General features: G+C 40.2%; 3 protein-coding genes across 7 annotated transcripts in view; all 3 read left to right on the forward strand.

Moving 5' to 3' along the window:
• LOC121177106 (serine/threonine-protein phosphatase 2B catalytic subunit alpha isoform) overlaps positions 1 to 7,676 on the forward strand; it is a 59,607-nt gene extending 51,931 nt beyond the window's left edge. For both annotated transcript variants that reach the window (XM_041031313.1, XM_041031314.1), the window contains one exon: positions 5,877 to 7,676. In XM_041031313.1, coding sequence (XP_040887247.1) covers positions 5,877 to 6,079 — 203 coding nt within the window. In that variant the 3' untranslated portion in view covers positions 6,080 to 7,676. The remainder of the gene's footprint in view (positions 1 to 5,876) is intronic.
• Positions 7,677 to 9,262: 1,586 nt separating this feature from the next.
• LOC121177107 (flocculation protein FLO11-like) lies at positions 9,263 to 16,135 on the forward strand. 4 transcript variants are annotated; one of them, XM_041031317.1, is made up of 15 exons: positions 9,263 to 9,538; positions 10,630 to 10,665; positions 11,036 to 11,080; positions 11,388 to 11,444; positions 12,154 to 12,210; positions 12,423 to 12,539; positions 12,764 to 12,847; positions 12,966 to 13,013; positions 13,161 to 13,181; positions 13,418 to 13,462; positions 13,554 to 13,595; positions 13,910 to 14,008; positions 14,172 to 14,196; positions 14,289 to 14,371; positions 15,282 to 16,135. In XM_041031317.1, exons 1-15 carry the CDS (start codon positions 9,478 to 9,480, stop codon positions 15,293 to 15,295), a joined length of 834 nt encoding a protein of 277 aa, XP_040887251.1. In that variant the 5' UTR covers positions 9,263 to 9,477; the 3' UTR covers positions 15,296 to 16,135. The 4 variants fall into 4 exon arrangements, with proteins under 4 accessions (XP_040887251.1, XP_040887249.1, XP_040887252.1 ...); XM_041031315.1 differs by having other exon boundaries at positions 9,265 to 9,538; positions 11,033 to 11,080; XM_041031318.1 differs by having other exon boundaries at positions 9,265 to 9,538; positions 10,633 to 10,665.
• Positions 16,136 to 20,532: 4,397 nt separating this feature from the next.
• LOC121177108 (DNA damage-inducible transcript 4-like protein) lies at positions 20,533 to 23,045 on the forward strand. Its single transcript, XM_041031319.1, has 3 exons — positions 20,533 to 20,644; positions 20,883 to 21,035; positions 21,578 to 23,045. Exons 2-3 carry the CDS (start codon positions 20,945 to 20,947, stop codon positions 22,066 to 22,068), a joined length of 582 nt encoding a protein of 193 aa, XP_040887253.1. The 5' UTR covers positions 20,533 to 20,644; positions 20,883 to 20,944; the 3' UTR covers positions 22,069 to 23,045.
• Positions 23,046 to 25,970: the final 2,925 nt, after the last annotated feature.

Raw genomic sequence — 25,970 nt, forward strand, 5'->3', positions numbered from 1 at the left:
CCCTTGCACAGAAGTACCCTGAATAAAGTGCTAGCTCAGCAATGCTCCCAGGATTTCAGATATCTGCCTCACAGTGATACTCTTAAGTGTAGTTAAAGGTTTTGGCTGCATCAGTCAGTATCCTTTCTATACTGCATGTTTAGTTGCATACTAAGTAATGATAGCTGCTCTATGAAGATTTTGTTCGACTTTAATATAATTATTTGCAGTATTTTTTCCTTGATAAGTGACTATAAAATATCAAGCTATGTTTCCACAGACAGTTTCCTCTTCCCAAAAAAAGGCCAGATACATTCAGCAGATTTTCTTTGTCCCTTTGTCTTCTCGAATGTGTCTCCCTCTTGATGTCTCGCATTAATACGCTGTCTCCCCGTCCCCCGTCTCTTTCTGTATTCCACTGGTTTTTATCTCAAGTATTACCTGTATCTTTTTCTTTCTCTTTTCTCCCTAGAAACTGCAGGTATAATCGGTTGTGCAAGTATTCTGTTGTGTTTTTTTTTTTTTTTTCATTTCTCTCTGTAAGACAAGTTTAGAGTTCAGTTCACCCTCTCATGTTGAATTCCAAACACTCCCTAAATGAGTTTAGCAAACTGCTACAGCGAGGAAGTGAAGGCTTTTTTTGGAAAAGCCTTTACTAACACTTCAAATTTAGTCGGGCTCCTGACAGAAATGGCCACTTTATTGTCCAAAATGGAGTGCTAGTGGGTCTGAGCAGTGCTCCGTCAGGACAGACGCGGGACTCTCCGTGATTCAAAGGATGAATTGGAATTGACGCAACCAAATGTGAATGAAAGGGGGATAGTTGCTGTCTGCACTTTCATTCACAAAATAAAGCAGAAATCCAAGTGACTTCCCTCTCCTCTCACAGGTTCTCACAAAGCATCAGCCAGCACTTTCCTGAATACACCAACTGTTGCATTACACACAGAAATATCTCATATAGTTATAGTTTCCACATTAAAAAGCCACTTCTTATCTTTTCAAGGAATGGGTACCCCTCTGTAACAATTACAGGATGATGCTAAAAGCTACAGCTCGTACAGTAGGATGTACGTCGGTACACAGAGTCAGCAAACTGTCCCTGGATTTTGCTTTTTCTTTATGCATTCAGTTTTGCTTTTGTAACATGCAAAGAGTGTTTACCATACAGAGAATGTTGTTTAGTTTTAGCTTCCAAAGATGAAGTGTGCATCATTTTACAGGCTATAATGATGGGGAATTCTCAGCTGCAGACAATTTGAAATTCTTGTTGCTTCCACAAATCATGTAACAGAATATCTGTCCGTTCCACATGTTGCTCATGTTTGATTCCTGACCTCCTGTGGAAGGAGAAGTTACCAAACTCTTATGAAAGAACATCTGGTCAGAGCTGGTAATTCTGCGTATCTCAGTTAGTGAGCTCTTCTACCAACATAAATACAGACAGTGAATAGTGTTCGCTCTGAAGCCATTTTGAAGCTGCTGACAGTAAAGAGAACCCCAGTGGAGGCAGAGTGATGTTCAGAGATTCCTGTTGCAACATTGGTAGAATCACATTGCTCCCGTCCTTTAAGTAGATGCCAGTGTGCTTCTACTGTAATGTTGACTCCATCAGCCATTCTGTTTAGAGTTTGTCTTTTGCTCTCGTGGCTTTTTTTTTTTTTCCTCATCCTCATGGCACTATATTCCGTAGTCTTCAGTGTTGTATAGCCGTTACTTTGCTGTCACCTTCTTATTTGCACAGTTGTACTGTATGTTAATTTATAACCTCAAGGATGACTGTTAAAAAAAAATTGGTAAGTGGTCAGTATGCTAAGGTTTTCCTCTCCTCACACTTCACAAGAACAAGCCAGCACTTTTGATATTTCATATCAAAAGCTGCTAATGTTGCAGTTCCAGATGCTGCTCCATGCTGCACACAGCACAACAGTAACACTGCTTTGTATGTGTACAGCGCTTCGACTTTACATTGATAACGAAGCCACAGCCATAAAACCCACAGTCACACACGTACTTAGACTTTATCCCTGTTTTCCATTCGTCCTGTTTCAAGCTCCATGTATGCTCTTACGGTATAGAACAAATATATTTCCAGCTTGGTCGTGTTGTGTTTTGCTATCAGTGTTGGTCCCTGCAGTATTCTTTTTTTTTTTTCTATCACTGCATTGACTCATTTGTCAGACCTTGTCAGACTTTCTCAAAGTACGTCAAAAATACAAGAGGTCGTTCACTGCCACAAACATGTGTCACCTTCCCTTTACAGATCTGGAACTCATCAAAAAGCTAAGGCTCATCCCCTGCCCCCTCCCCCCTCCTCTTCTTCCTCCTTATCCCCTCTTTGCTAACATCCATGTGTCCTTTGTCATAAAATGTGGAGATGACGTTAACCTTTGTTGTCGGCATTGGCTGTCTTTGCTGCTCATTGACTTGTTCCTGGAACAAAATGAACTCCTCTGCTCACTTCTCTCATTCGTTTTGCAACCCCCCTCTTCTTCTCTTCAGCTACTATTGAAGCTATTGAGGCTGACGAAGGTAAATGGGTCTGGCTGCCCTCTTCTGTTGCTTTTCATGGCAATAGACAGGGGGCTCCGCTGGGTTTTCATCCATCTCGCTGGTGCTTGAATAGAGTGTGTTGGGTGTTTGGGCTAACAAAATGTGGCATAGTATTAACAGAGAAAAAAGAAGTAAGTAATTAGGAAATCCTGTGGTCACACATGTTTTAAAGGGGAATGGATTTCATAGCACAGATTTCATAATCACAGAAATCACACTGTGATTTTGAGTGAGTGCAAAGCAAATGCTACACTATGTTATTCTCAAATATTAGCTCTCAGGAAATGTATTTTTGCATTTCCTAGAAATATTCTACAACTATATTTTACTAGTACAGACACCATGCTTTAATGCAGAAGAGGTTAAATATCACTGTTTGTGCATCTTCCACGGAAAATTGAGATGGCACTTGAGGAAAAGCACATTCACACTCACGTAAGGCAGGAGCTGTAAATATATGGGTTTCATCAGGTCACCTGGCAGCTGCACTGAGTTTTTACCAGATACCAGAGGCACCGGCTGGACCAACATACTGTAGCCCGTAAAGCTAGAGACCGCCAATTTGGCCTGGTCCATGTATTTGGCTTGTGTTTGCTCATTGGTAATGTGTTTTTATTAGTGTGATCTCTAGCATATGTATATATTAATCTGAGGCAGCATGTATGTAGAAGTCATACAGTGCTTGCTGGACATTACATTTTTGATGTTGTATTGAGGAGCACAGACCTTCTGTAGAACAAAGCCACTGAAAGAATCAGCAGATTTGTGTACAATATATCACTAAGGTCACAAAGATGGTATTAAATTGCCTCTTATCTAAAGCTGTATGAAGTTTGCCAGAGGAAGGGAGTCCCTTGAACAAACAAGCTTTGCTCTTAAATCACTCAACATCGTAATTTTACTGTGGTTAATCTACTTTCCAAGATAGTGTACACCCTGCTCTGCCCTCACACAATACAGTGAAGTCTTGCTATGAAAGCTTATAATGGTATTTCCCCTTTGAAACCAATGAAGCAGTTGTGCATTGTTGTTGCAGTTCTTTGAATATAATCAGTATATGGTTTTCCTTAGAGCTGGATCTGAATTGGTAGAGGCAAACGCTCCACGGGAGGCTTTGACATCCAAATTGGATTCTTCCTAAAATCATTTTTACTGACACCGCCTTTGGCGCAAGAACAACCTCAACTGCGAGCTAAATAGTAGTTTGCTAGCTGCTATTTACATTAAAATTGTCCAGTACTTCCTCTTTAGCCCCATAGAGGACAGTCCATTGTAGTGTCGAGACACTTCTCTGCTTCTCTCTCCATGTGGATCCTCTGTGGCCCTGCTGTGTCGTGTTCTTTCCTGTGAGCTGCTAATAACCTGTGTCTGACCTGTGCTATGCAGCAACTCAACTACGCTACCCATCATGCCCCTCACCACACTCCCCAATTTGTCCTCCAAAATGACCCCTCCCCCTCCCATTCTAGTAAAGGGTCATATTTCCGATCATAGTTGTTATTACCATCAAGACCCCAGCCTTTATGAAAGGTGGAAGTAACAAAATGTAAACTTTTTTGTAGTAAAAAAAATGGGCTGAAATGAAACTCGAACCAGCTGAATATAAGAATGATTCTGCACTGAAAATGCTAAAAGTACCCCACTGAATTGAATAAAACAATCTTGAGTTGACAATGGAGATGCTCTTAAAGCAAATCGTCCTGATTTTGTTCATTTCAGTGGGATTTTAATAAATCAGTCAGGGATTTTTCTTCTGACTCCACTGTTCAGTTGTAATTTGGTCCTGTTTTCGTTTAACTCCAGTCTTAAACGGTATTGTGACCTCCACCCCTCATAACCTCCAGTGAACCCTTAATTGCTGCATGCTCCAAGCAGACTAAACAAGTCGTTAGCACCCCAAGTACCTTTGTAGTGTCTTTGTACGTGAGCTCAGTCTCAACGTGGTTCTATTTTGTGGAAGTGAATGTCTTAGTGGGCTCCACTCTAGTGTTTATTTTCCTCCCCTCGTTCTTTTTTGTCTCTTTGATCATTCTCCTTCTCCCCTTTTGTCGTCTTAAGCTGTGACGTGATGGGGTGATGTGGATGTTTGGGGTCCTCAGGTGTTCTGAAATGTGCCTGAGTCAAGATGTTCTCTAAAAGCAGCCATATTTACAACTCATATTTCATACAGGGCAGACAATATTCACAAAGCAGCAGTACATGGCGGCCATTAGATGGCCCTGTTCTGTAGATGTCTTTTCAGATGCTGATCACAGCATGGATTGATGGCACAGTGAAAACCTGTCGACCCTGATGCCAGGAGTGCCCTCTATAGATTTAGAAGGATTATTTAATCCTTTTGTCTGTCGAGTCACATTATTTTGAAACTCCGATAAATGGTGTTAATGTCTTGTCATTTCAAAAAAACGAGTCACATCTTTTATATTGATTGTTCATCTGTTTTCAAACCACTAAACATTCAAAGTGTTTAATAAGTAAATATGTTGTACAATATATGCTGTTGTTGATCAGAAATGTAACTGAAACACTGAAACAATTCTATCAACGGCTGAAGAGTTCAGTGTACGTTCCAGCAGTTTGACATTTTGGAAAATACGCTTTTGTACGGTTGGATGCGAAGATCGATATCACTTTCATATATGTCCGTTCAATATAAGGCCACAGTCTGCAGCTGCTAAGCTGACATCCAACAAATGGTAAGAAGACTTGTTACTATACCCTGTCAAGTATTTTTGCACCGATTAAGCAAACATGTTAAAGTTAAAGCTCATCAGGTAGTGAGCTTTTTACTTACTGTCAGTGCTGGGTGGCAGATTTTGTTACTATCTGGCATAGCCAGACTATAGACTGTATAGATAGACCATAACTTTTTTCAGTATTTATTATATTTACATGAAGCTAAGCTAACTGGCTGCTGACTGTAGCCTTGTACTGAACAGACTCTGGGGAGAACTGATCTTCTCATCTAATGCTACACAGAAAGTAAATAAGCGTTCTTCCCAAAGAGTCAAACTCTTCCTTTAAAGCGAGGTGTCGATGGATCAGCATCACGCAGTTATCATTAGTGTTAACAGGCTCTTCAGTCGCTCATTTTTCATGGATAACTTGCAGCAGAATTAGCCAACAGCTCTTGAGACTCAGTCTATATGTTGTCATTTTCTCAGTAAAACAAGTTTTTGTTACAACAAATTCCAATGAACTGAGATCAAAGCAAAGATGAGCCAAGTCTGGCGATGTGTGGTTGAATGTGAGCAAGTGTGACCCCATTCTTTTAATCGTTGAGTCTCTCCTCTGAAGTCACTCCTGATTTCTCTCCTTCTTCCCCTCTTCTTGCATCTCAACAGCCATCAAGGGCTTCTCACCCCAGCACAAGATCACTAGCTTCGAGGAGGCAAAGGGTCTGGACCGCATCAACGAGAGGATGCCGCCGCGGCGAGACGCCTTGCCCTCCGACGCCAGCCTCAACTCCCTCAACAAGGCCCTGTCCTCAGAGACCAACGGCACAGACACCAAGGGAAGCACCAGCAGTGGCAGCAACATCCAGTGAAGGCCAGCAGCAGGCGCCACCTTGGCCAACGGGGCTGCCCCGCCCCCCGCCTCATCTCGGCCCACCACCACAGAAAAGGGGCAAAGGGTGAAGGAGTGGAAAGGAGGGGGGAGTGTGGAGGGTGGGAGGCATCTATGGCTCACACTGGGGGGACATCTCACTTGCTAGTCTTTGGATATGCCTTCAAAATATTAGTTCATAGTCAAATCTGCTAAGTTATTGCCGGTTCACATTTCTGAACGTTCAGGCCTTTGTTGTGCTTGATGCTACACCACACCACAGTATGTCAGAGAGAAAGAGAAAGAGAGGGATAGACAGATCCTAAAGGTGATTTATTTTCTTTTTTTCTTGAAAGACCCTTGCTCATTTACACCGAAATGGAAAAGTCATGTAACTTCTTACTAACTATTGTACGTTTACAAAAATACAGCACTAAAAAGGACAGAACATGAGATAATGTTTTTAACATATAAGGGTGTACAAACTAAATAAGGACTATTTATTGATAACTTTTTTTTGCTACTCTTATAAAATAGCTCTGAAATTAATTAGGCAGTCTTAAAAAGAATGTTGCAATGTTGTCGAAATGCCAAATAATGGAACGTTTTATGGTTTTGTACATATTATGCTTACCTCAGGTTCTTTTGGTGTGTGCTTTGACCTGATTTTTCTGTATAATGGCTAAATAACTCGGTAATGAATACCTATTTTCTTGAGTTTCATAACTGGAATTTACATTTACCTATCTATCATTTGCAAATATGTTTATTTTTTGTCTCTTTTGGAAGGGGGGAGGGGGGGTGGGGGGCAGATTTATTGTGGCTTGCTGGAATTGAGTGTTAATTTTTCTCTTTTTAAGTATTGCGAACAAAGTAAAAATAGAGAAACCTATATTGTGTAAAAAAAAAAAAAAAAGAATACAATAAACTTAAAGTGTCTGCCTATGCATGTTTTATAAAAATCAAACAAAGGAAATGGAAAATCTGAATACCTTGGCTGTGGAGGCCTGTTTTGAAATATATTGCGCTTTAGTGAACATATACTGGAAACGTATACCTGCATACTTTCAATTAACACCATGATGCTCTATGCCTTCAACTTCTTTTTGTAATTGAAGCATTTAATTATCTAAGATGGATGAGAAATCATATTTTTAACCTGCGCTTGTAAGTGCACACAGTCCAATTAAGCATGTTTGACAATTCTTGTGAGGTGTGTGGTTACATGTGGAACTCAAAAATGCATGATTAGCTGTTTGTGTCATATAACAGGTAAATCGGTTTCGTTCTGTTTTGTAAATGTGCCACAGAAAGTGTAATTTGATTATGATTACTATTATTATTTGGAACTCTGCTTTGTATATCAGTTACAGGTTTGATACTGCTCAATACTTTAAGATGAAACAAAAAAAAAAAAATGACTTCGATCTTTTTTAAGAACTGCTTAAGTGCCCAAGTAATTCACTACACGACATGAAGCCTTGCTTTTGTAATTTAACTTCAAAACTGTTGGCAGATGAGGCATGCACTTGCAACTATGAAAAGTATTTTATATAACTGTTCAATAAAAATGTGCATGAATTTCAACTTGAAATGAACCCATTTCTCCTGTAAGTGTGTGTGTGTTTGTGACTCATGCTGTCTCACAGTATAATTAGATCAAATACACACAATCTTTTGGGAATTTTCTGCATCACAGGTAAATGAAGGTGTATTATAGAGCTACGTGACGGTCCGTGTTTTTCAGCAAGACCGGAGGAAACACACTCACCATTACCCATAATTCAGACCTCAAAGGAAACAAAAGACACTAACAATAGAGACAGTGGAGACATAATGTTTCATTCACGCAGAGGTGGGAGACAGCTTTCAAGGCTGTTCAGCAGTACACATCATGTCTTAACTGTCCGCCATACGAATCCAGATGCATCATTATACTGGTGTGAGTTTCTGGACAATAATCAGTGTTTTGCTAGGCTGTGTACTGTAGAACGTGGTGTTGACTGTTCAGTGTGTAGCTGGAAAACTGCCCTCTGGCAATTTCACAAGAAAGGTGTTTCCTCCTCATCAACCTTAGAGACCTCTTTGATTAAACTTGGAAAACAAAGATTTCACAAGGAAGTCTGTATACGTAAGAGACAAAGACCTACAAAGATAAAATGTGGATTAGAACTAGTATTTTATAGTTTTTAATGAATTAATCTTTATCATTTGTAAAATCAAAACTCCCATTTCCAAGTGCATTAGTGTCAAAATATCAATCAAGCTGTCAGAGCATAATGTTATTACACATTACTAATTTACCTTTTATGATTTTAGAAAGCAATCTGTCCAATAATCCGACTAAACTGTTCTCTCTCAAGTAGTTTCTTGGCCCTGGTTTCTGATATGTCTTTCTTTGGTCTATTCAACTCAAATCAAACACAATGCTAAAATGGAAGAAAGTAAACTCTGACTTCCTGAGCCAGATTTGGAGGCCTCAGAGGGATAATATGAAGTTAGTTTGATGTCAGAGAAACAATGAAATGAGTTGTCTATAGCCAATTTTTAATATTCATGTCATACAAAAGCCTCAGCAACTTTGATTAAAAGTAAAAGATGTAAGATTGAGCCTTATACAAGATGTATGTAACTTCAACCGTCTGCATTTTGATCCATCTAAGGTCGTCTCCATGTTCTCCATGGAGGAACTGTTCTACAAACAATGAAGAATAGTGAAACGTCATGACTGGTATTTGAGTAGCTTACTTGGACTGTCAAGATTTTGACTCTTTGTCATCTGATCCAATCATTGTATAACAAAACAAACTGCCATTTTGTGATTGTGTGTGTTTTTTTTTAGCTTCTCATGTTGATTCATGTGACAGCTGGTATGAATCTGAAATATGCGGCTGTGTGTGTGTGTGGTGTAAGTAAAACAGTGCCACTGTCATCCCTGTCACAACCTTAATCATGTTATATCTTATTTATGTTTTCTTATCAAATAATTATTTACAGCATGCTGTTCTTGTTGGCCTCCTTTATCTGAGTGATCATAAATAAAACTGTTTTTTCCACAGCCTCCATTAAGTCCCAGTCTCCTCCCAACTGGCCAAGTGGTGTCAGAGCAGGAAAAAATAAGTGATGGGAGTTGGCGATGCATTCAAACACATTATTCAAAACTGTAATTCCCATTAAATGAACTTGGGTTTGCACTCACTAACTGTGCTTGTGCTGGTCTCCATAGCCACCCCCTTACGTCAGGAAGGGAAACCAGTGTATTTCCTCCCCTTCTTTATCTAAAGGAAGTGCCAAAATAAGCATCAGTAGCGGAGCACCAGAGCTTGGACACCTTTTCCACTGGCCTCACAGTTGGATTCCGAGTGCAAAGTCAGAGGGGTTTGTGGCCGCAGAATCACCATGAAGACTACCGTGGTCCTGGCTCTCCTTCTGCTAGCATCGGCCTGCATCTTCACACCAGGTAGGGAAACCATTTAAAATGCTTTTGCCTGTAACACACGCTGTGAGATTTCACAGACTCAGGGCGGAGGGCCCTCAGAAGTCCTCAGCTCCCCTTAACCAGGATCAGATTATTTCAGTCTTGTTTCTGTGCATCATCAGTGCAGGGATGAATTTTTAAAAAATAACCCCCTTCATTGACGTATAAAACAAAACTGAATCTAATATCTAATATAGTTTCAAAACATTTCCATATCAGAAATTCTTGTTCAGACTGATCATGTAACACACCTTACTCATGTTTTTCTCATGTAATTCAGTTTTGTTTTGGTATGTGCAAAGATAAAGATCACAGCACTGTTCAATAGACACTCACACTTTGAACATTACCTCAGAGACAGCCATTCAAAGAGTGTATTTCCGTCCATCCAGCCTGAGATAAGCTTTGTGCATGCCTTCTATTGTCCTCCACTTTATTTTAAACTTTTGTACAAAAAGTAAGAAAAAAAAGATTGCAAGTCGTTATTTGGTCATATCTCGTCAAAGTTAAGAAAGTTCTTTTTTCATTGCATACTTAAGACATTAGGCACAAATCTAAACCTCGGGAATGAAAAACCTTGGGTGAAGAAAAGGAAAAAGAGGGTGGCTCCTGATTTGTTTGTTTTCCTTATGTAGAGCCAAAAGACCTTTTTAACTGTTCTGCACTGGGCAGATAGGTGATCTAACAGCAGATAGCTAGTGGGAACCAAACTGCCCCCGCTCTCACAGAGACAACACAGCATTGTCCTGAGACTGAAACGTCCCAACTGGCAACAAATCTGCTTCCAGCGTTTAGTGGTAAACATCTGGAGGAAACACCCGCGCCCTGGCTACTGCTCGCCCAGCAGAGTCAGTGACTGTGAGCACAAACATGGTCACCAGCTTCAAATGACAAATGAACGCTTCAGCAGTTAATAGATCTTTATTAGATTTCACTCTGTGAATGAATATGTTTCCTGTTTCATCTGTCAGAAGATAAACATGATAGTTTAAAATCTCTCTTCAGCTTCAGACAGTGACCACGTTGGTGCATGTCTGCAAACTCACCGTTGTCTTTCTGCTTTATATTTTCATCAGATGTTGACGCCTCTACCCCAGCAACTGCACCATGTAAGTACACTAAAGCATTGAAAATTTAGACCAAAACACTGGATACTTGACCTGGACTTATCTCAAATGGAATTTTGAATGTAGGACTTCACTTGATGCTGGTTCTGAAACATTAGCAGCCCGACTTGGACTCATTTTGAATGATGTAAAGGACTGATTTATGCTTTTCTTGAATGACATGAAACCTGTTTCTAGAGCTGTTAAAAAAGAAAAATGTTAGCAGCACTTAATAAATATTCAGAAGCCATTAATACTAGTTAATAAATATTTTAGTAGCAGTTTATGAATGTTCATGAAAAGGGCTAATCAAAATATTGTACACTGCTCTATGAATAAACATGGTTGTGTTTCGGATTTATAATTTCAGCAGCTGGACCAGCTGTAACACTCAGCTCACAGAAAACAAATCCAACACGTAAGTACTCTTAAGCAGTTGTTCTACATTTTGGAAAATGTGCTCATTTGCTTTCAGAAAATGAAAAGATTGATACCACACTGATATTTCTTGCTTATGAAAACATGCAGCTTGACCAGGACTTGCCTCAAAGACCTATAGAAATGACTTGTGACTTGTGATTTGTGAACTCAAGATTTTCTCTGACATGCCTGATTTATGCTTTTCTTGAATGACATGAAACCTGGGGCTTGCTCCAAAGTACCTGAGACTTGACTTTGACCTCCCCCAAGCTCACAGCTGTCTTTCTGCTTTATATTTTCATCAGCTGGACCAGATGATACAGTCAAAGGTAGTGAAAAACCAGGGGCAACAGTTGCGGCAGGTAAGTACACTAAAGCAGTCTTTCTACAGTCTGTTTCTTGTCTATGAAAACATGCAACTTGTTTAGGACTTGAAACAAAGAACTACAAAAGCCAGACAGAGCCGCGTGTGGCCAGAGCTAAAACACGCATTTCAGCCGTTCAGTGAACGCTCTGGTGTAAGATTTTGTTGAGCGGGATCACAGCTGATGGCGGCGAAGACGGGAAGCTTGGCTTCACAGGTCAGGGGACAACAATAGTGCGTTTGGGACAGGATGCAGCTTCACACTGTTGCAGCCCTTCGAGCAGAGGATATCCACCTCATCGCGCCACCACCTCCAACACTATCTTGACTTCTCATGACCGGTCTGACACTTAGAGTGAGGGCATGCCTTTGTCTCAGACACTGGCCTTTAAAGCCCTGCCAACTAAGAATAATGCAAACATACAACTTTGAACCTAAAATAGAGAATTTGTCAGAGGAAATAGTTTACACAGGCAAACTGATACTGGTGTTTCCATGATGTCTTTTGGATTCCTAGATAACAATTTGAATATTGTGCTCTTACCTCAGACAGTGAGGATGTGGAGAATAAGAGCCAAAGGGGTGGTTTGGTGGTCACAGAAAAAAAAAAATTAAGAAATTAAGTCTTCAGCAGTTAATATAGATTTAGTAGAAGCATGACAGCTCACAGTTGTGTTTCTGCTTTACAATTTCATCACAAAACACAGGTAACGACCTGCAAATACCAGTGTCATCAACAGCACCGGGACCACAAATGCAAGCAGGTAAGTACTTTAATGCAATAACTCCAGATGGAAACGTGCTTGTTTTCTGGAGTAGAGTTAAATGAGAAGATCAGTACCTCTCTGCTATCTGTAAGTTAGATACAAGGCGGCAGCAGTTTGTTAGCTTAGCTTAGCACAAAAACTGGAAACAGCTTGCTTGGCTCAATCCGCCTACCAGCACCTCATGCAAGACTCCCCTCGTTTTCTATAAGGAACTACGCTTCCAGCATCAACCTCCACCCCAAAGGCTGTTTCAGCTACAGCAGCTACAGACCACAAGAATGTGACCGCTCCTCTATCTCCAACTGCTCCTGGGACAAACAATGATAGTAAGACGTTCTTTGATTAATTTTATTTATTTATTTATTTATTTTTGTTTGGTGATAATACACAGCTGTACGAAAATGTAAATGAGCAGTTAAATGAAATCTATTTGTGTCCACGTGGCAGATGAAAGCATGTCAGAATGTGCTTTCTTGCACTGTTGGAAGAACCAAAACAAAAGTGCTTCTTGAGATTTGTTATATTTTATTTTTTTTCTTTTGTCCATTAGCTTTGACAACGGCCATATCTTCTCTCCCTCTAAAACCAAGCGGCCACCCTGGAACCCAGATGAGTCAGACTTCACCTACTTCAGGTAGGACACCATCAGTAATAACAGGCTTTTTTTTCCTAATTTCGAGAGATGATTACACTTTGCAAAATTTAATAAGTAATAACAACTGTATTTAAACCAGTATCTAAATTTGTTTCAGTTTTGTTTGGACTGAATGGCACCACAGAAAAACCAAACATAAAGAAAGGTATGTACCAAAAGGAAATAACATTGTTTCTTGTTTTCATGATTGTACCAAATGATTTGTTAAAAAGTTAATTTAAGGAAAGTGTAAACATAAACAGTAATTTAAGTTTTAATGAAATTCAGTCATTCTGATCCTTGTTGTCTGCAGACACAAGTGCTTCTGCCCAAGGTACAGTATGTCACTTTATGTTTTTACATGTTTTTCCTTTATAAAACAAGCTCCTCCATTTCTTATTCTCTTAATTCGTTTTGATGAATACATCTGTGATAAATCTGTTTGCGTGGAAAGTTGACTAATTTCTAAATTCTGCATTTGTGAAAATGTTCACTCACTTTCATTGTTTTTCATGGCATTGATTGCTTAATCTATTTCAATATGATCACATTAAGCCATTTCACTTCCAGGGAACCCTCAGGACAAGGCAGGGACAGCTGACCAGAACGGTGCTGGTAAGTTATTCCGTTCTACCATTCCTGATTATGGTTTTTCTGCATGTGCTGATTAGTAGGAAATTATTCATGAAAAACTTTGTTTTGAAAGGTTCTCAGACTGGGAGTGAGGAGAAAGTATCCTCCAAATCAGGTAATGTGCTGTACAGTACTCTGCTGAGCTCATTGGCCATACACTCAGCTGCAGCCGCTCAACATTTAACACAACTAAGGAGTCTGCAACCATGCTGGCAGCCCTGTGCACTGGTGCTTTGAACTAAATGCTTTAGCTTTCTAACACGGTGTTCACCATGTTAGTTAGCTGACATGCTGACATTTGCTAATTTGCACTTGGCTTGGTTGTGAAATGGCTATTAAAGATCACAAACATTTAACCATCCACAGGTTAAGTCAGACTGGATTGATGCTGATGACTTTTTCTTTCTTCTTTTTCCATTTCACCCTCAGACAAAAGGCTGTGGTGGATTCTGCTTCCCGCCCTCCTGGTTGCAGGTGCTGCTGCCATCATCCTCAAATTCAAGAGCATGAAGGTCTCCAATCACACAGGTACCTTTAGAATTAGGCTGTGCAGTGTACTTATGTACAGTGCATCTTTTTACTGTCAACTTTTAAGTGGCTTATTGTTTGATTTTTTTTTTTTTTTAACCAAATGGATCCTGGCATTGGACAGCTAGTTTGTTAACGCCTTCTCTTCTCTTCTGTTCAACAGAAAACATTGAAACTGGAACTGAGAAGTAAGTTTGAACTTTGTCATTCATGACTGTATTTTTAAAGGTGTGTGAACAAGCAAAGCATTCGTCCCTCTGTCCCTCTGCCCCCTCCACAGCGCATCTTTCCAGAGCAGACCCGAAAGCACCAAAGACGGTGTCATGCTCCTCGGAGTGAAGTCATCAGGCGGAGAAGAAAATGGTGAGCTGCCTTCCGTCTATTTCCTCTGAGAATTCCGTCCAGCTTTCTTGAGTTTGTACAGTCTTCCATCTCTTGGTAAACCTGTTTCTCCAGACGCACATTTGCAGCGATTCCAGGGAAGTTGCGGGCTTTTAATATCTCATTGTATGCATTGCTTTTGGAGCTTTTGCCGGGCAACAGAAGGTGTTTCCTGTGATTTTGCGCCCCCGCCCTCAAACCAGCAGCAGGGTTTGAAAGATAGTGACTTCCTAACATAAACACAGATTATTTTGGACAGAAGCTATTGTGTGGCCAGTAAATGTCAGAGTGGGCCAGACGCTGCAGGCGTGTGCATGTTTGTTGGTGGGCTGAAGGCATGTGCACATCCACGGGTGCATGTGTCATAAGTGGTTTGTACACAAACTCCTTCACCCCACCCATGGAAAAAAAAAAAGTCTGGGCACTAAATGTTCTACCTTCCTTCTCTAGCACAATCAGGCCTAGATGACTTGGCTGAGAGCTTCACAGGGAAATTGAGTCATGCTGCAGGAATCTTGCTAAGGAAGAAAATGTTTATGTTGTTACAGACTACTGGATTTCTTTGGATTGTAGCTCTATCAATTCTTATGGGTCGGCAAAACTTGCTACCCACATGTCAGAAATACATTCTACAAAAATGTGTCTTTAGTCCACATCAGAAAGTACCAGCATAAAGCTCCCATGAGATCTAACTTAAATGGAAGATCATGGCTTAAGGTGTCCTTTGACACTTACCATGGTGACTTCCTGCCCTCTCCCCTGCCCTTCCCCATTACAATTCAGAAAGCTGATCATCTTCGAGGATGGATACATTCCTAATTTTTCATCACACAGATGTAGTTTTATCGTAGTGTGGTTTCATCTGTTTCCTCTATTGTTATGTGTGTTTCAGCTGCTGCCAGATAAAAAAGATCGAGATCACCCAGTGGGTGAGTCACAGCTGTCACCCACGTACTGATCCAGGAACTGTTTAGATGTTTGATCTATTATTTTTTTATTTTTTTTTTTTTTTTGTGAATTTTGTGAAACATTTTGCAAAGTATTGAACAGTGGTGAACACTGGTAAGTAAACTCTCAAACAGTAAGGACTTACAACTGCATATCTTATATATACATTTTCAGTATGCTGGTGACACATTGCAAATTTCTGTCCACACGTTGGGCCACAAGACACATTTTCTGTACAGTGCACTGACCTCAGATCCATCACATATTTGATGTAATGAATCACTGTTCATTCCATAGTTTTATCATTATCTTTGGGTTATGCTGTTACTCATCATGGATTTGCCTTAAACTATTTTGTAGATTGTGATTTTTTTTATTTTTTGTGTGTGCGTGTGCTTGTGTCCTTCAGTATCACCAGAAGATGGTATTAGAATGGGTTCTTTTGAGGTGTTCTCCATTTTTACTTTTTACATTTCGCAGTTAAGTGTTTTTTTTTCTTTTTTAAAAAAAGGTGTGGTTTAATATTCCAGTATACCTCTCCTCTTGCCAACAATCTTGCCTTGCACGACAATACTGTACATTCACCAGGAATTGTAGCTAAACTGAAACTACTTAGAAAAGTTTTACAGTAATGGTGTTTTTTTTATTTTATAGTTTTTTTTTTCAGTAAATATAAAATTCAAGCACAATGAACACATAGAGCAAATGCAGTGGACTGTATTTAAATACAGTGGAACTGCTTTGAGGCTGGAATTTGTTGTCCAACCTCAATTTTGTCAATAAATCACTACAAAATGGTTTTGCTTTGCAGCTTCCTTCACCAGCTTCTACTTTAAACTTTGTTTGTTTGGTTTGATATCGCACATGTCGAAAGACTGCTCAACACAGTATTCACAGTGAACACATCTTTCAACAGTCCTTTAATATAATAGCATAGTGTCGTATTGTTTATATTAAATATATGTTAAGGAGGATGTGAATCATTTTAGCAGCAAAATGATTGATATGATATTTTGTGACACCAAACCAGACAAAATAAACAGCCATGTTCAGGCACTATATTTATTATAATTAGTTTTTCTTATGTGGCTGAAGGAAGTTAATGAATGCAGTAATTCGTCCAGCTTAAAAGTGCATGTGTATGTAAGACAGGTCACCACCAGCACTGTCAGTATAGTGATTCACCACTAGAGGGAGCAAACAGTCAACAAGAAGATGTTTACTAAGATCTCAAGAAGCAAGTGTGGTTTTGCCCTCAGTTGATAAGCCAGTGTTTATTGCAGAGAGGTCTCATGAGGTTGTTAACAGAGGAGTGAGATATAGGCAACCAGTGCAAAACTCTCATTCTGTGTATTCTGATCTTCATAACAGTGAATGCTGGATAAGTTAATCACCAGTGTGAAAATGTTTGGATGGATCATACTTCACAGTCAGTAAACTTTTGCTGTTGTGTAATCATGGCTTCCATTTTGAATTGAGCCACACACACTGTGTTATGAGTCCTGGCTCTATCTATGGCCTTTGTAAGTTGAGACTGGGTAACAGCTTCGACTGTGGGCACATGTCCATCAGATTGGCAGATGGCCTATCACACACAACTATAATTCCTTACCAGCTGTGGCACTGGCTGAGTTACATTCAGGGTGTCATGCCAGGCTGTGTCCTTCAGCTTCTGTCTACTACTGTATCCACTCAGTGTGTTAAATCTATCCTCCTAAATAACACTATAGGACTGATTGAAAGCTAAAACTTTATATTTTGGTGTAGATAGTGTGCGTGCCCTGAATCAGGCAAAATGTCAATGCATTGAAAATGTCCCTCCCTCCCTTGTGTTTGTCCAGTCAACGCTGGTTTCAGGGGGCCTTTGGTCTCTTCTCTTGCCTCATGCTGCTCATTTGTGCCAGTGTTACACAACTTTTGCACCTTCCAGTGACACACAGGAATGTCACAGTCAAATTAAAGCCAAGCGTCAACAGAACTGGGGCCCTTCCAAATATCAAACAATCCTTTTTGAAAATGAAATAAATAAATTACAATATTGGCATTGCTGGGTACTTGAAGGTCACGTGATATCATCTTAGGTCTGTGGGGACCCCATCTGGAGAGTTTAAGAAATGAGAAGAGGAGCTGTGAAATAAAAGAGGAGAAGAAGAAGGGAAAGGAATAGAACATGATAGGTACATAATTTGTCTGCTCATTCTAACAAAGGAAAAAAATCTGTATTGTGTTATTTCTCACTTTTTTTTTTTTTTTTTTTTTAAATCTGAGGCACCTTTACTTAAAGACATGTCAGCTGTGTGCAAGACCAGCAGGGAATCAGCCTCCACGGTCAACCAGCTAACTTCTGTGAGAAGTGCAACTCAGCAAAGAGGCTCCTGTTGTTAAATACCATGGGGGAGGGCACTGGGTGCATTAGCAGCATATTTCACTGATCATAGAGTGATGCCAGCCTGGCATACCAGGCATCTCGACAGGGGATAACAGAGGGTTCATCTGAACTGCGATGGATTAGTAACCTGAAACACAACATCTTTTGCCCCATTCAGGGAAACGGGAGTTGGCACATGGAGCAAATTCACAAGCAGATTTTGTTGACTCACCTTACCAACAGGGAGTGGAGGTCACAAGCAGAGGTGCTTCTCATTACTCACCCACTCTCTGCTCTTTTAAAGCCATGGCAAAAGACAAAGATTGACTTAACTTTTATTTAACAAGTGAAATCCAGCTGAGATTACCTTACTTATCAAGCTCTGGTCAGTGTGACAGGAGCACAGAAAGCTACAGACAGATGGGGCAGCACATAAAAAAGGAAATTTAATACAGAGGCAGGATGTAATGCAGAGGCATGGGAAACATCTTGAGCACTGATATCAACAAGTGGATTGATCTTGCAGAGATCTGACAGTTGCTGTAAACACATTAGGTCTCCTGAGGTTTTAACGGCAGAGTATCATTCCATGAATGAGTTCAGAGATCACAAAAGCTCTTCTTCTGAATTCTGTTTGAGCTGTAAGGATGGTCAGAAAAAAAAAAACATTGGTTGTGCATAGAGTAATGTTGCTCTCACAGCTACATGTTGTCATTTCATTGCTCTGCTTTATAAATGATTGTATGCATCTGCCATAGACCTTGCACTAATCACCCAGTCTGCACATTTAACCCACATTACTGCAAAGTATGACAGTATCTGCAGATAAGAGTTGGGGACAGATTTCAGGCACTGTGTCAACTATAAAAGGCTTTTTTTTAAAATTTCTGTTTTACAGAAAATACATTTTAAATGTGAGGCTTAAATATTTCACTGAAGCTCACACTCAAAATTTCTGATTTATTCATTATATGAAAACTTTTTTGTTTGCTATTATTTTCAGCTTTACTTGGTTGACCTGCATGCAGCTAATTTCATTTTAAACACTGCCTGATTCCGTTCCCTGCTTGTTAAGTTTTTATGACAGAGTGTAAAATGTAGGCTGCTGGGTTTGAAAGACAGCTTTCTCAGCAACTGTAGTGACCTTGTGTATCCAACATAGATTTAGGTCAAATCCTCATTATAGCCAAAGTCATAATGAAAGCTCATGCTATGCATTTTTTTTTTTTTTTAGCTGACAGTTTCCACACACAGACTTTTTCTTTCTTTCTCATCAACATATACACTGCAACTGATCAAACAGCCAGAGCTGTTGTTACAGTCTCAGTGGATAAATGTAAACGTCAGATAGAGACATATCATCACTTTGGTCAGGGATATATACTGCGATAATTTGCAAAATAAAATGATTAGAGTGAAGGGAAGGGTAACTGATAAATATCTTATCTTATCACCACACCATGATAAAATGTATCTAACTCAGTAACTATTATTGCCAGCTCGTATCAGTTACTTTTTTTTACTTGAGTTTAACAGCCTGCATCCACAAAGGCAGTAACACTATCTAAAGCATGTGACTTTTTTTCTGAGGCATATCTAGTTCACTTCATGTGACTGGAGGAGAGCTGTCTCTCTCTCTCTGTCTCTGTCTGTCTCTCTCTCTCTCTATCGTCCACTGGTTTCCATTACTCTTTAGCCAGCAGAGCTGCTGGGGGTCAGAGGGGCAGATCCAGTTACTGGGAGAAGATTTCTGTTGAGATGGTGTATGATGAGGGATAAACTGCTGATGAGCTGAACAACTGTGCTCGGTGTTTTACCTGCCAAATGTACACATGCATACACATACGAATACAGTAAGATGAGACATTTTGGCTCAGTAAACCTGGACCAGGGGCTTCCTCCTTCCTCTTGTGAAAGACCCAGAGATCAATTGGGAATAGGCCACAGATGTCTGTTTTTTATTTGTTTTAAACATCCATGTGGGAAAATGTTGTGCTTATTCTGCACATAATTACATCCCTGTGGGAGGTGAAAGCCACTCAGAATAGATTTCATCTGCTGAACTTCTATTTTTTTCATATGGCAGCCACTAATAATGGTTCATTTTGCTGCAGACCCCTGACCCTGGATTGGTGTGTGATCACGGTCAAGACAAGAAATTCCATATTCATGGTTCTGCCTCATATTTCAAGACCAGTGCCATGTTTGAATGTGTTGAGTCCACTGAAAATACTGCCTGTGCATCAGCTGCACCTCAGCTTTAAAAATGTAGATTGTCTCATATACTGAAATGTTTTTTTTTTTGTCCATCAGCCCACCAAATCCAAATTCAATCCATAACACGTTTCTGTGACTGAAATATAAAATATAAAAGCTGTTGCTGTTGAGTCTAATTCAACTTTTTAATATTATCATTTAATACTGACACTGAGTAAGACTTGATTTTTTTTTTTTTTTTTTTACTAATAAAACTTCGTGTATTTCTCCACACTACTAGTTTAATTTTGGTCAGCTTAATGGTTTGTATATTGCAATTTCCGGTCAAACAAGTGGATAAACCCCTGTGTATAAATCAAAAAGAAGGGCTGAAGTGGATTAATTCCACAACATCCCTTTTCCAAACCAAATCCTATACTCGCCTTCATATTTTATAGAATAAAATATGTTCCCTCGTCAATTGGTCAATTATTTAATTTAAACCCCATTTCGCAGCCAATCGGAGAAGAGCCGCTCGTCACGTCGAGAGATGCGCTCTGATTGGTCAAACCCTCGGGTCAGCTGAGTGGAAGGAAGGTATAAATATTCCTCAGAAGTTTGCCTGGTGCAGTGTGTTTGTGCGTGTGTGTATGTGAGAGAGAGAGAATAAGTAAAGGTGTGCGTGTGCGAATTTATTTATGAGAAACCGTCTAAAGTATTTTTTGCACTAAATAATATTTAAGGTAAGTCATTTAATATTCGAAGCTAATGACTTTAAGCTAGTAATGAGAGGCTAAAGTAGTTTAGGTGTGTCTTGAGGGGGGCGGGTAAGTGACTGGTTGTCCTGAAAATGGACACATTTTTCACCGTTTGAGGCGTTTGCATCCAGGGGCAGCAACCTCAACGAGCCAGCTGTCTCTTACTGAGCAGAAACGAGCAGCTCCGGTTGTTGCACTGACAGCTGCTGCGTCGTTTTTTCAGGCAGCTTTGCTAAAGCCACGGGAAAGCAGCCCACCGCTCCTGGAGAAATCAACACTGTCACCATGGTTGCCACAAGCACATTAAAGACCAAAAGCAGCGAATGTATTTCGGATCTGGTTGAGCGAAGATATGACCAGGCTTGCATTGAGAAAGGTAAGCCCACTGGCTTTTTCTGTGTTTTTCTTTTTGCTTGTCTGTGTAGCTAACCTGCTAGTTGCTGGATGCTTCCAGTTGTGAGCTTGTTTATCTCTTGTGTGGTGCATGGCTGCAGCAGTAGAGGGGAGGGGGAGAGGGAAGTCAACAGAGGATGAAGTCATCCCTTTAGCCCGTCAGCACAACAGCAACATGCGTACAATAGCAAATCTAACAGCATCTTTTTCTGTCCAAAGCTTGATTATTGCACTGCAAAACCTGTGTTGTGATTGAGTTTATTCCTGTCTTAAGGTTTTGGGTATTTCTGTAGCCTCTCAGTGAGGTTTCTGTCTTTTTCTCATTTGAGAAGTTTAACATATCCATGCACAACAGCCAGAAGGGATGCAAAAGCAGATGTCCTTCAATCATTCATGCATTTGTAGTTTGAAACTGAGTTTGTGCATGCTGTGCATCTTGAAATAGCCTTTTTTTTTCTATATTTATATAAATTTTAAAAAGCCTTTGGTTCCTAAATGTCCAACTTGCATTATTTATTTTTTCAGAACTTGATTTCTGGGATCACTGCTTGGCAGAACCCCAGAGAAATGCAGATGTCACTGAGGACAGAACCTGTCAACAGCTGGCCAAGATGTTTGAGAACTGCCTGTCACAAGCCAAGAAGACAACACTGCACTGCTCCTCTGTGCTGGTACCAGAGAAGCTAACGCGGAGAATAGCTCGCGAAGTCCTGCGGCTGGCATCTTGCGAGCCCTGCGGCCTGCGCGGCTGCGTCCTCTACGTCCACCTGGAGCTGGACAAGGGCTGCAAGCGGCTGGACCGCATTGTGTACGATGCCACTGTGGTGCCCACATTTGAGCTGACTCTTGTGTTCAAGCAGGATGGCACTGCCTGGCCCAGCCTACGGGACTTCCTCTTTATGGGAACCTGCTTTGCACCAACTTTCAGACACGTACTTAAACTGAGTCCAGGTTTCCGACTAGTCAAGAAAAAACTGTACTCCTCCTCGGCTGGTACCGTGGTAGAAGAGTGCTGAACTATGGGAGGGATTAGAGTGGGATATTGGGTTTCCTGTGGGTAAACGCACTTCTGCCCAAATGTAAATGACACTCCCAGTGGTGTCATATTTTCTACAGTGTTTTTTGTACAATACGGTTTGTCAGTTCAACTCTTAGTAGCCAGTCAGTTCAGTTTGAAACTTTGGATTTAAAGCTTAACAGCTTGTGCATAAATGAGCCTGATAGTTCTGAGTTTGGCTTCAGTGTTTCTAAAAGTGCATTTTTATCAGCAAGATCATAAAATCCTCTTTTTTTTAATTTTGGCTTATAAGAGTTTGCAACTCAAACACAATTTTAAATTGTACATTTTGCAGATGAATGTAAAACTATGTTCACATCAACATGTTTGAGAGGGACATACTGAGGGTACACTTTTGTTAAAGACACTAGCCACTTTGTTGATACATCTGCGTGTTTCCAGATGAATGTGTTCAGCAACAGGAGAATGAAATTGAGTCTTTGGGGGCCATATGTAGCTAGTTGTACAATGCTGTATTTAGGGCTACAGATGTCTTTAAGACTGAATGTCTTGTGAAGATGCTGCTGTCTTGGTGTGGCCTTTTCACACTAAGGGAATATGGATGCCTTAAATGTCATAGAAATGTCCTTTTTTTTCACTCAGATCACAGCTATGTGTATGTTTAGTGTAAATGTTTTATTGCATTTTTATTTTTATACCCCCTCCCCTCCAGACACATCTTTTCAATTCAAGAAGTTTATAGATTATTAAAAGGATGGATCACCAAAATGTAAAAGCGTATTTGTTATGTAACTTGTCACCTGGGGCGTGCAAAGAAATTACTGTATGTCCAGCTAGAAATTTGTAATTTCTTTTTTTTTTTTTTTTTTTTTTTTTGTGAATTCCCTACAATTTCTCCAACTTTTGTTTTTGATGCCATTTGAACTTCTTGTTGAAGGAAACTAGGTCTTGTCTAATAGACAATAAAAAATTTAAACCTCATCTCATGTTTGTAGACTCGATTCTGTGCACTCGGTTTGTGGGTGCTGAATAATCATTCGGCACCCACAAACATTACTGTACATATTCAGGAGCTGTGTCCAAGCCTGCTGGAGTGGGCACTAGGCAACAGTGGGACAATGCAGGCTTTTTAAAGAGGACAAAAGGGACAACAAGATCTCCAAGAATGCAATGTATGTGTTGTAATATGCATGATCCTGACTAGTGTGACAAAACAAAGCTTTGGCAACATGACAGTCACCAGCACTAAGACAGACTTAAATTCATCCATAATGTTGGTTATTCTACATAACAAATTAATTGAGACTACCAGACTTTGGTAATCACTTGAACGTTGCCAGACATAGAGTCTGGAGTCCAAAGGTACAATAATGAGCCCATCAAGAATGATTCGCTCACTGCTCTTGGCACTATTATTTGATTTTGCAAGTCCTTACACGTGTCAGTATTAAAAGATTTATTGATTCTAGCTGCTGCTGTAGGTCGTTTCCTTGTCAGGTCAGTATCGTACGTAAGCACCTATAGCTTGTGCAGATGCATTACTGTAGCTGTTTATATAAATATATATCTGCTGCTTGTTATGTGAACCTACAGAGCTTGTGTGACATTTCTCTCAGTCTCTTTAATGGAGGCGTCTCCATAGTGATTTTCAGGGCCTCTGTTTGTGAGCCAGACAAATGAGAGTCAGATGAATCAAAGACTTTGACACTTGTGTGGGACATTTGTTGTAATGACATTTGCGCTCAAGACCTGTTGCTGCAGTTCAGCCTCTCATCTTTGTAAATGCGTAGTTAGAGGCTAAAGTAAGTAGGCCACTGACACAATGGTGAACTACTTTGCGTTGATAGTTTTGCCAGTTATACAGTCTGTGATTCTTGCACAAACAAGTGAACATGCTGACGTGGTTACAATAGATTAATGACTGAAGCACATGATCTTGTGCAAGTTGCATCACTGTCATTGTGAGGGGACAAAGCACCAGTGATCATTTACCCACTGTCACACGTATGTAGCCTCGCCTGAACCCTTTGCCTTGCTGCGCTAAAGTGGGTTAGCAACACAAGTTTGCATTGTTGAGCCCATAAACGTATACAACACTGTGTACATCTGTTTATGCAGACTCACTGCTGACTGCTGACTCCCCCCCTGCTACTGCTGCGGGCTATACTGAAGATCAAAGAAATGTGAAAACACACAACTTTCTTTGACGTATTTAACATTCCATTAAATAACTGTCACTATCACTTATGCTGACAAAAATATTGAACTTAAGTGTGACATCTACAGTCTTGGTTTGTTCTGTATGGCCAAAGAAGGCCAGAGGCAGCAAATGTTCCTACTGAGGGACACGACAACATAATTAATATAGCCTCAAGCCTCATGGAAAAGTACTGAAGGCCTTTTCGCACTGCTGCAACCAAAAGAATCTGAGCCGCACTGTACTGGCTTGGCAGCTCATTCACTGAAGCTCATGAATCTATTGGTGGTACTTGAGATCCTCAGTGTCAACACGATTCATCTCAAGCCTGCACTGTGTGGGGTTTCAATGACAGTGGCATATTGTGAGATGGGTCCTACCCTGCCACACCTGCAGAATCAATCACACTGATCAGACTGATCAGACCTGCCCACCACCTAAACAGCATATACTGTAGCCCTGACAGCCTGCAGATGTTTACCAATTTGGAGTCACCCCTCCATCCCCACAGGGCATCCGAGTCACTGGATAAGCCTGTTTGCTCCCGAGAGATGAGCTGGGCTTGATTTCATGTTTCCTCCTGACCTGCTGAACAACCTCTTTCTGGGAAGATGGAAATCTGATGAACTTGGCTAAATGGTGCATGCATGTCACACTGGGACCGGGTTCATTTTATGGTCCAGATATGTTTATCTCTTTCCTGAGTTTTTCTGTGTGTAATCTACGTAAACAACAGAAATTATATATAATGTTTTTGCTCTGAGTTATCATCTTCTCTTTGTGTTAACTTAAAAGATATTCCCAGTCAATCTTATCAGACTTGGATGTGTTTGTTTAATTTTTGAATCTATCTAGTTTAGTGTGTCTTTTGTAAATAGTATGATGGTTTTGAGTAGATATAGAAACAGATCCTTGTTTAATCTGTCACTGTTCCCGTTTTACACTAGGTAGCAAACAGGGATTAACACAGACTGACTCAATGTGCCATAATGTTTTCCTTCAGGTATGGTTAGTGGTTGTGAGAGTGAGATCTCCCCCCAGAGAAAACTGGACTCGTGAAACGGTCCGGTTGGTAAACATGAGCTCGCTGTTTGCTCTTTACTGACGTTCTATCACATGAGTCCTGCGTATTGAAATTCAAATCTTTCATACACTCGCCTCTTGCTGCCATTGGAGCTGGCAACATGTAATGTTGGCGAGTGGAATTTTCTACTTTGCATTGCCAAGCAACACTTTAACACCTAAACACTGTGCAGTGCCCATAGTGCATCAATGCAGTCATCAAGTATCATCACACACTTAATCCAACACAGGGACACATGCATATTTTAGGATTTTATAGCATTTCATCAGAGTTTAAACATCTTTTAGTTCATTTTTAAAATGTTAACAAACTTATAGCCCACGCTAAATTAATATTGTGAACATGGTAAATGTACTTAGTAAATATCAGCATGTGAGCATGTTTGTTTGCTTGTGTTGGCATTTAGCTTGCAGCACTGCTGTGCCTAAATATGGCCTCACAGGGAAGAAAGCAAGACTGTACACTCTCAGACTCTTGTTTAGAGACCATTCATGTTCATATGCTTAGTGCTTATTACACAGTATGGGGATATTTTTTTTCTAATACAATATGGGTGTATTGTGAAGTCACATGAGTCTTGGTCCATGTCATTAGGTAACAAATATCTGGCATGAAATGT

Source organism: Toxotes jaculatrix, chromosome 23 (genome assembly GCF_017976425.1).
Source record: "Toxotes jaculatrix isolate fToxJac2 chromosome 23, fToxJac2.pri, whole genome shotgun sequence".
Lineage (NCBI taxonomy): Eukaryota > Metazoa > Chordata > Actinopteri > Toxotidae > Toxotes > Toxotes jaculatrix.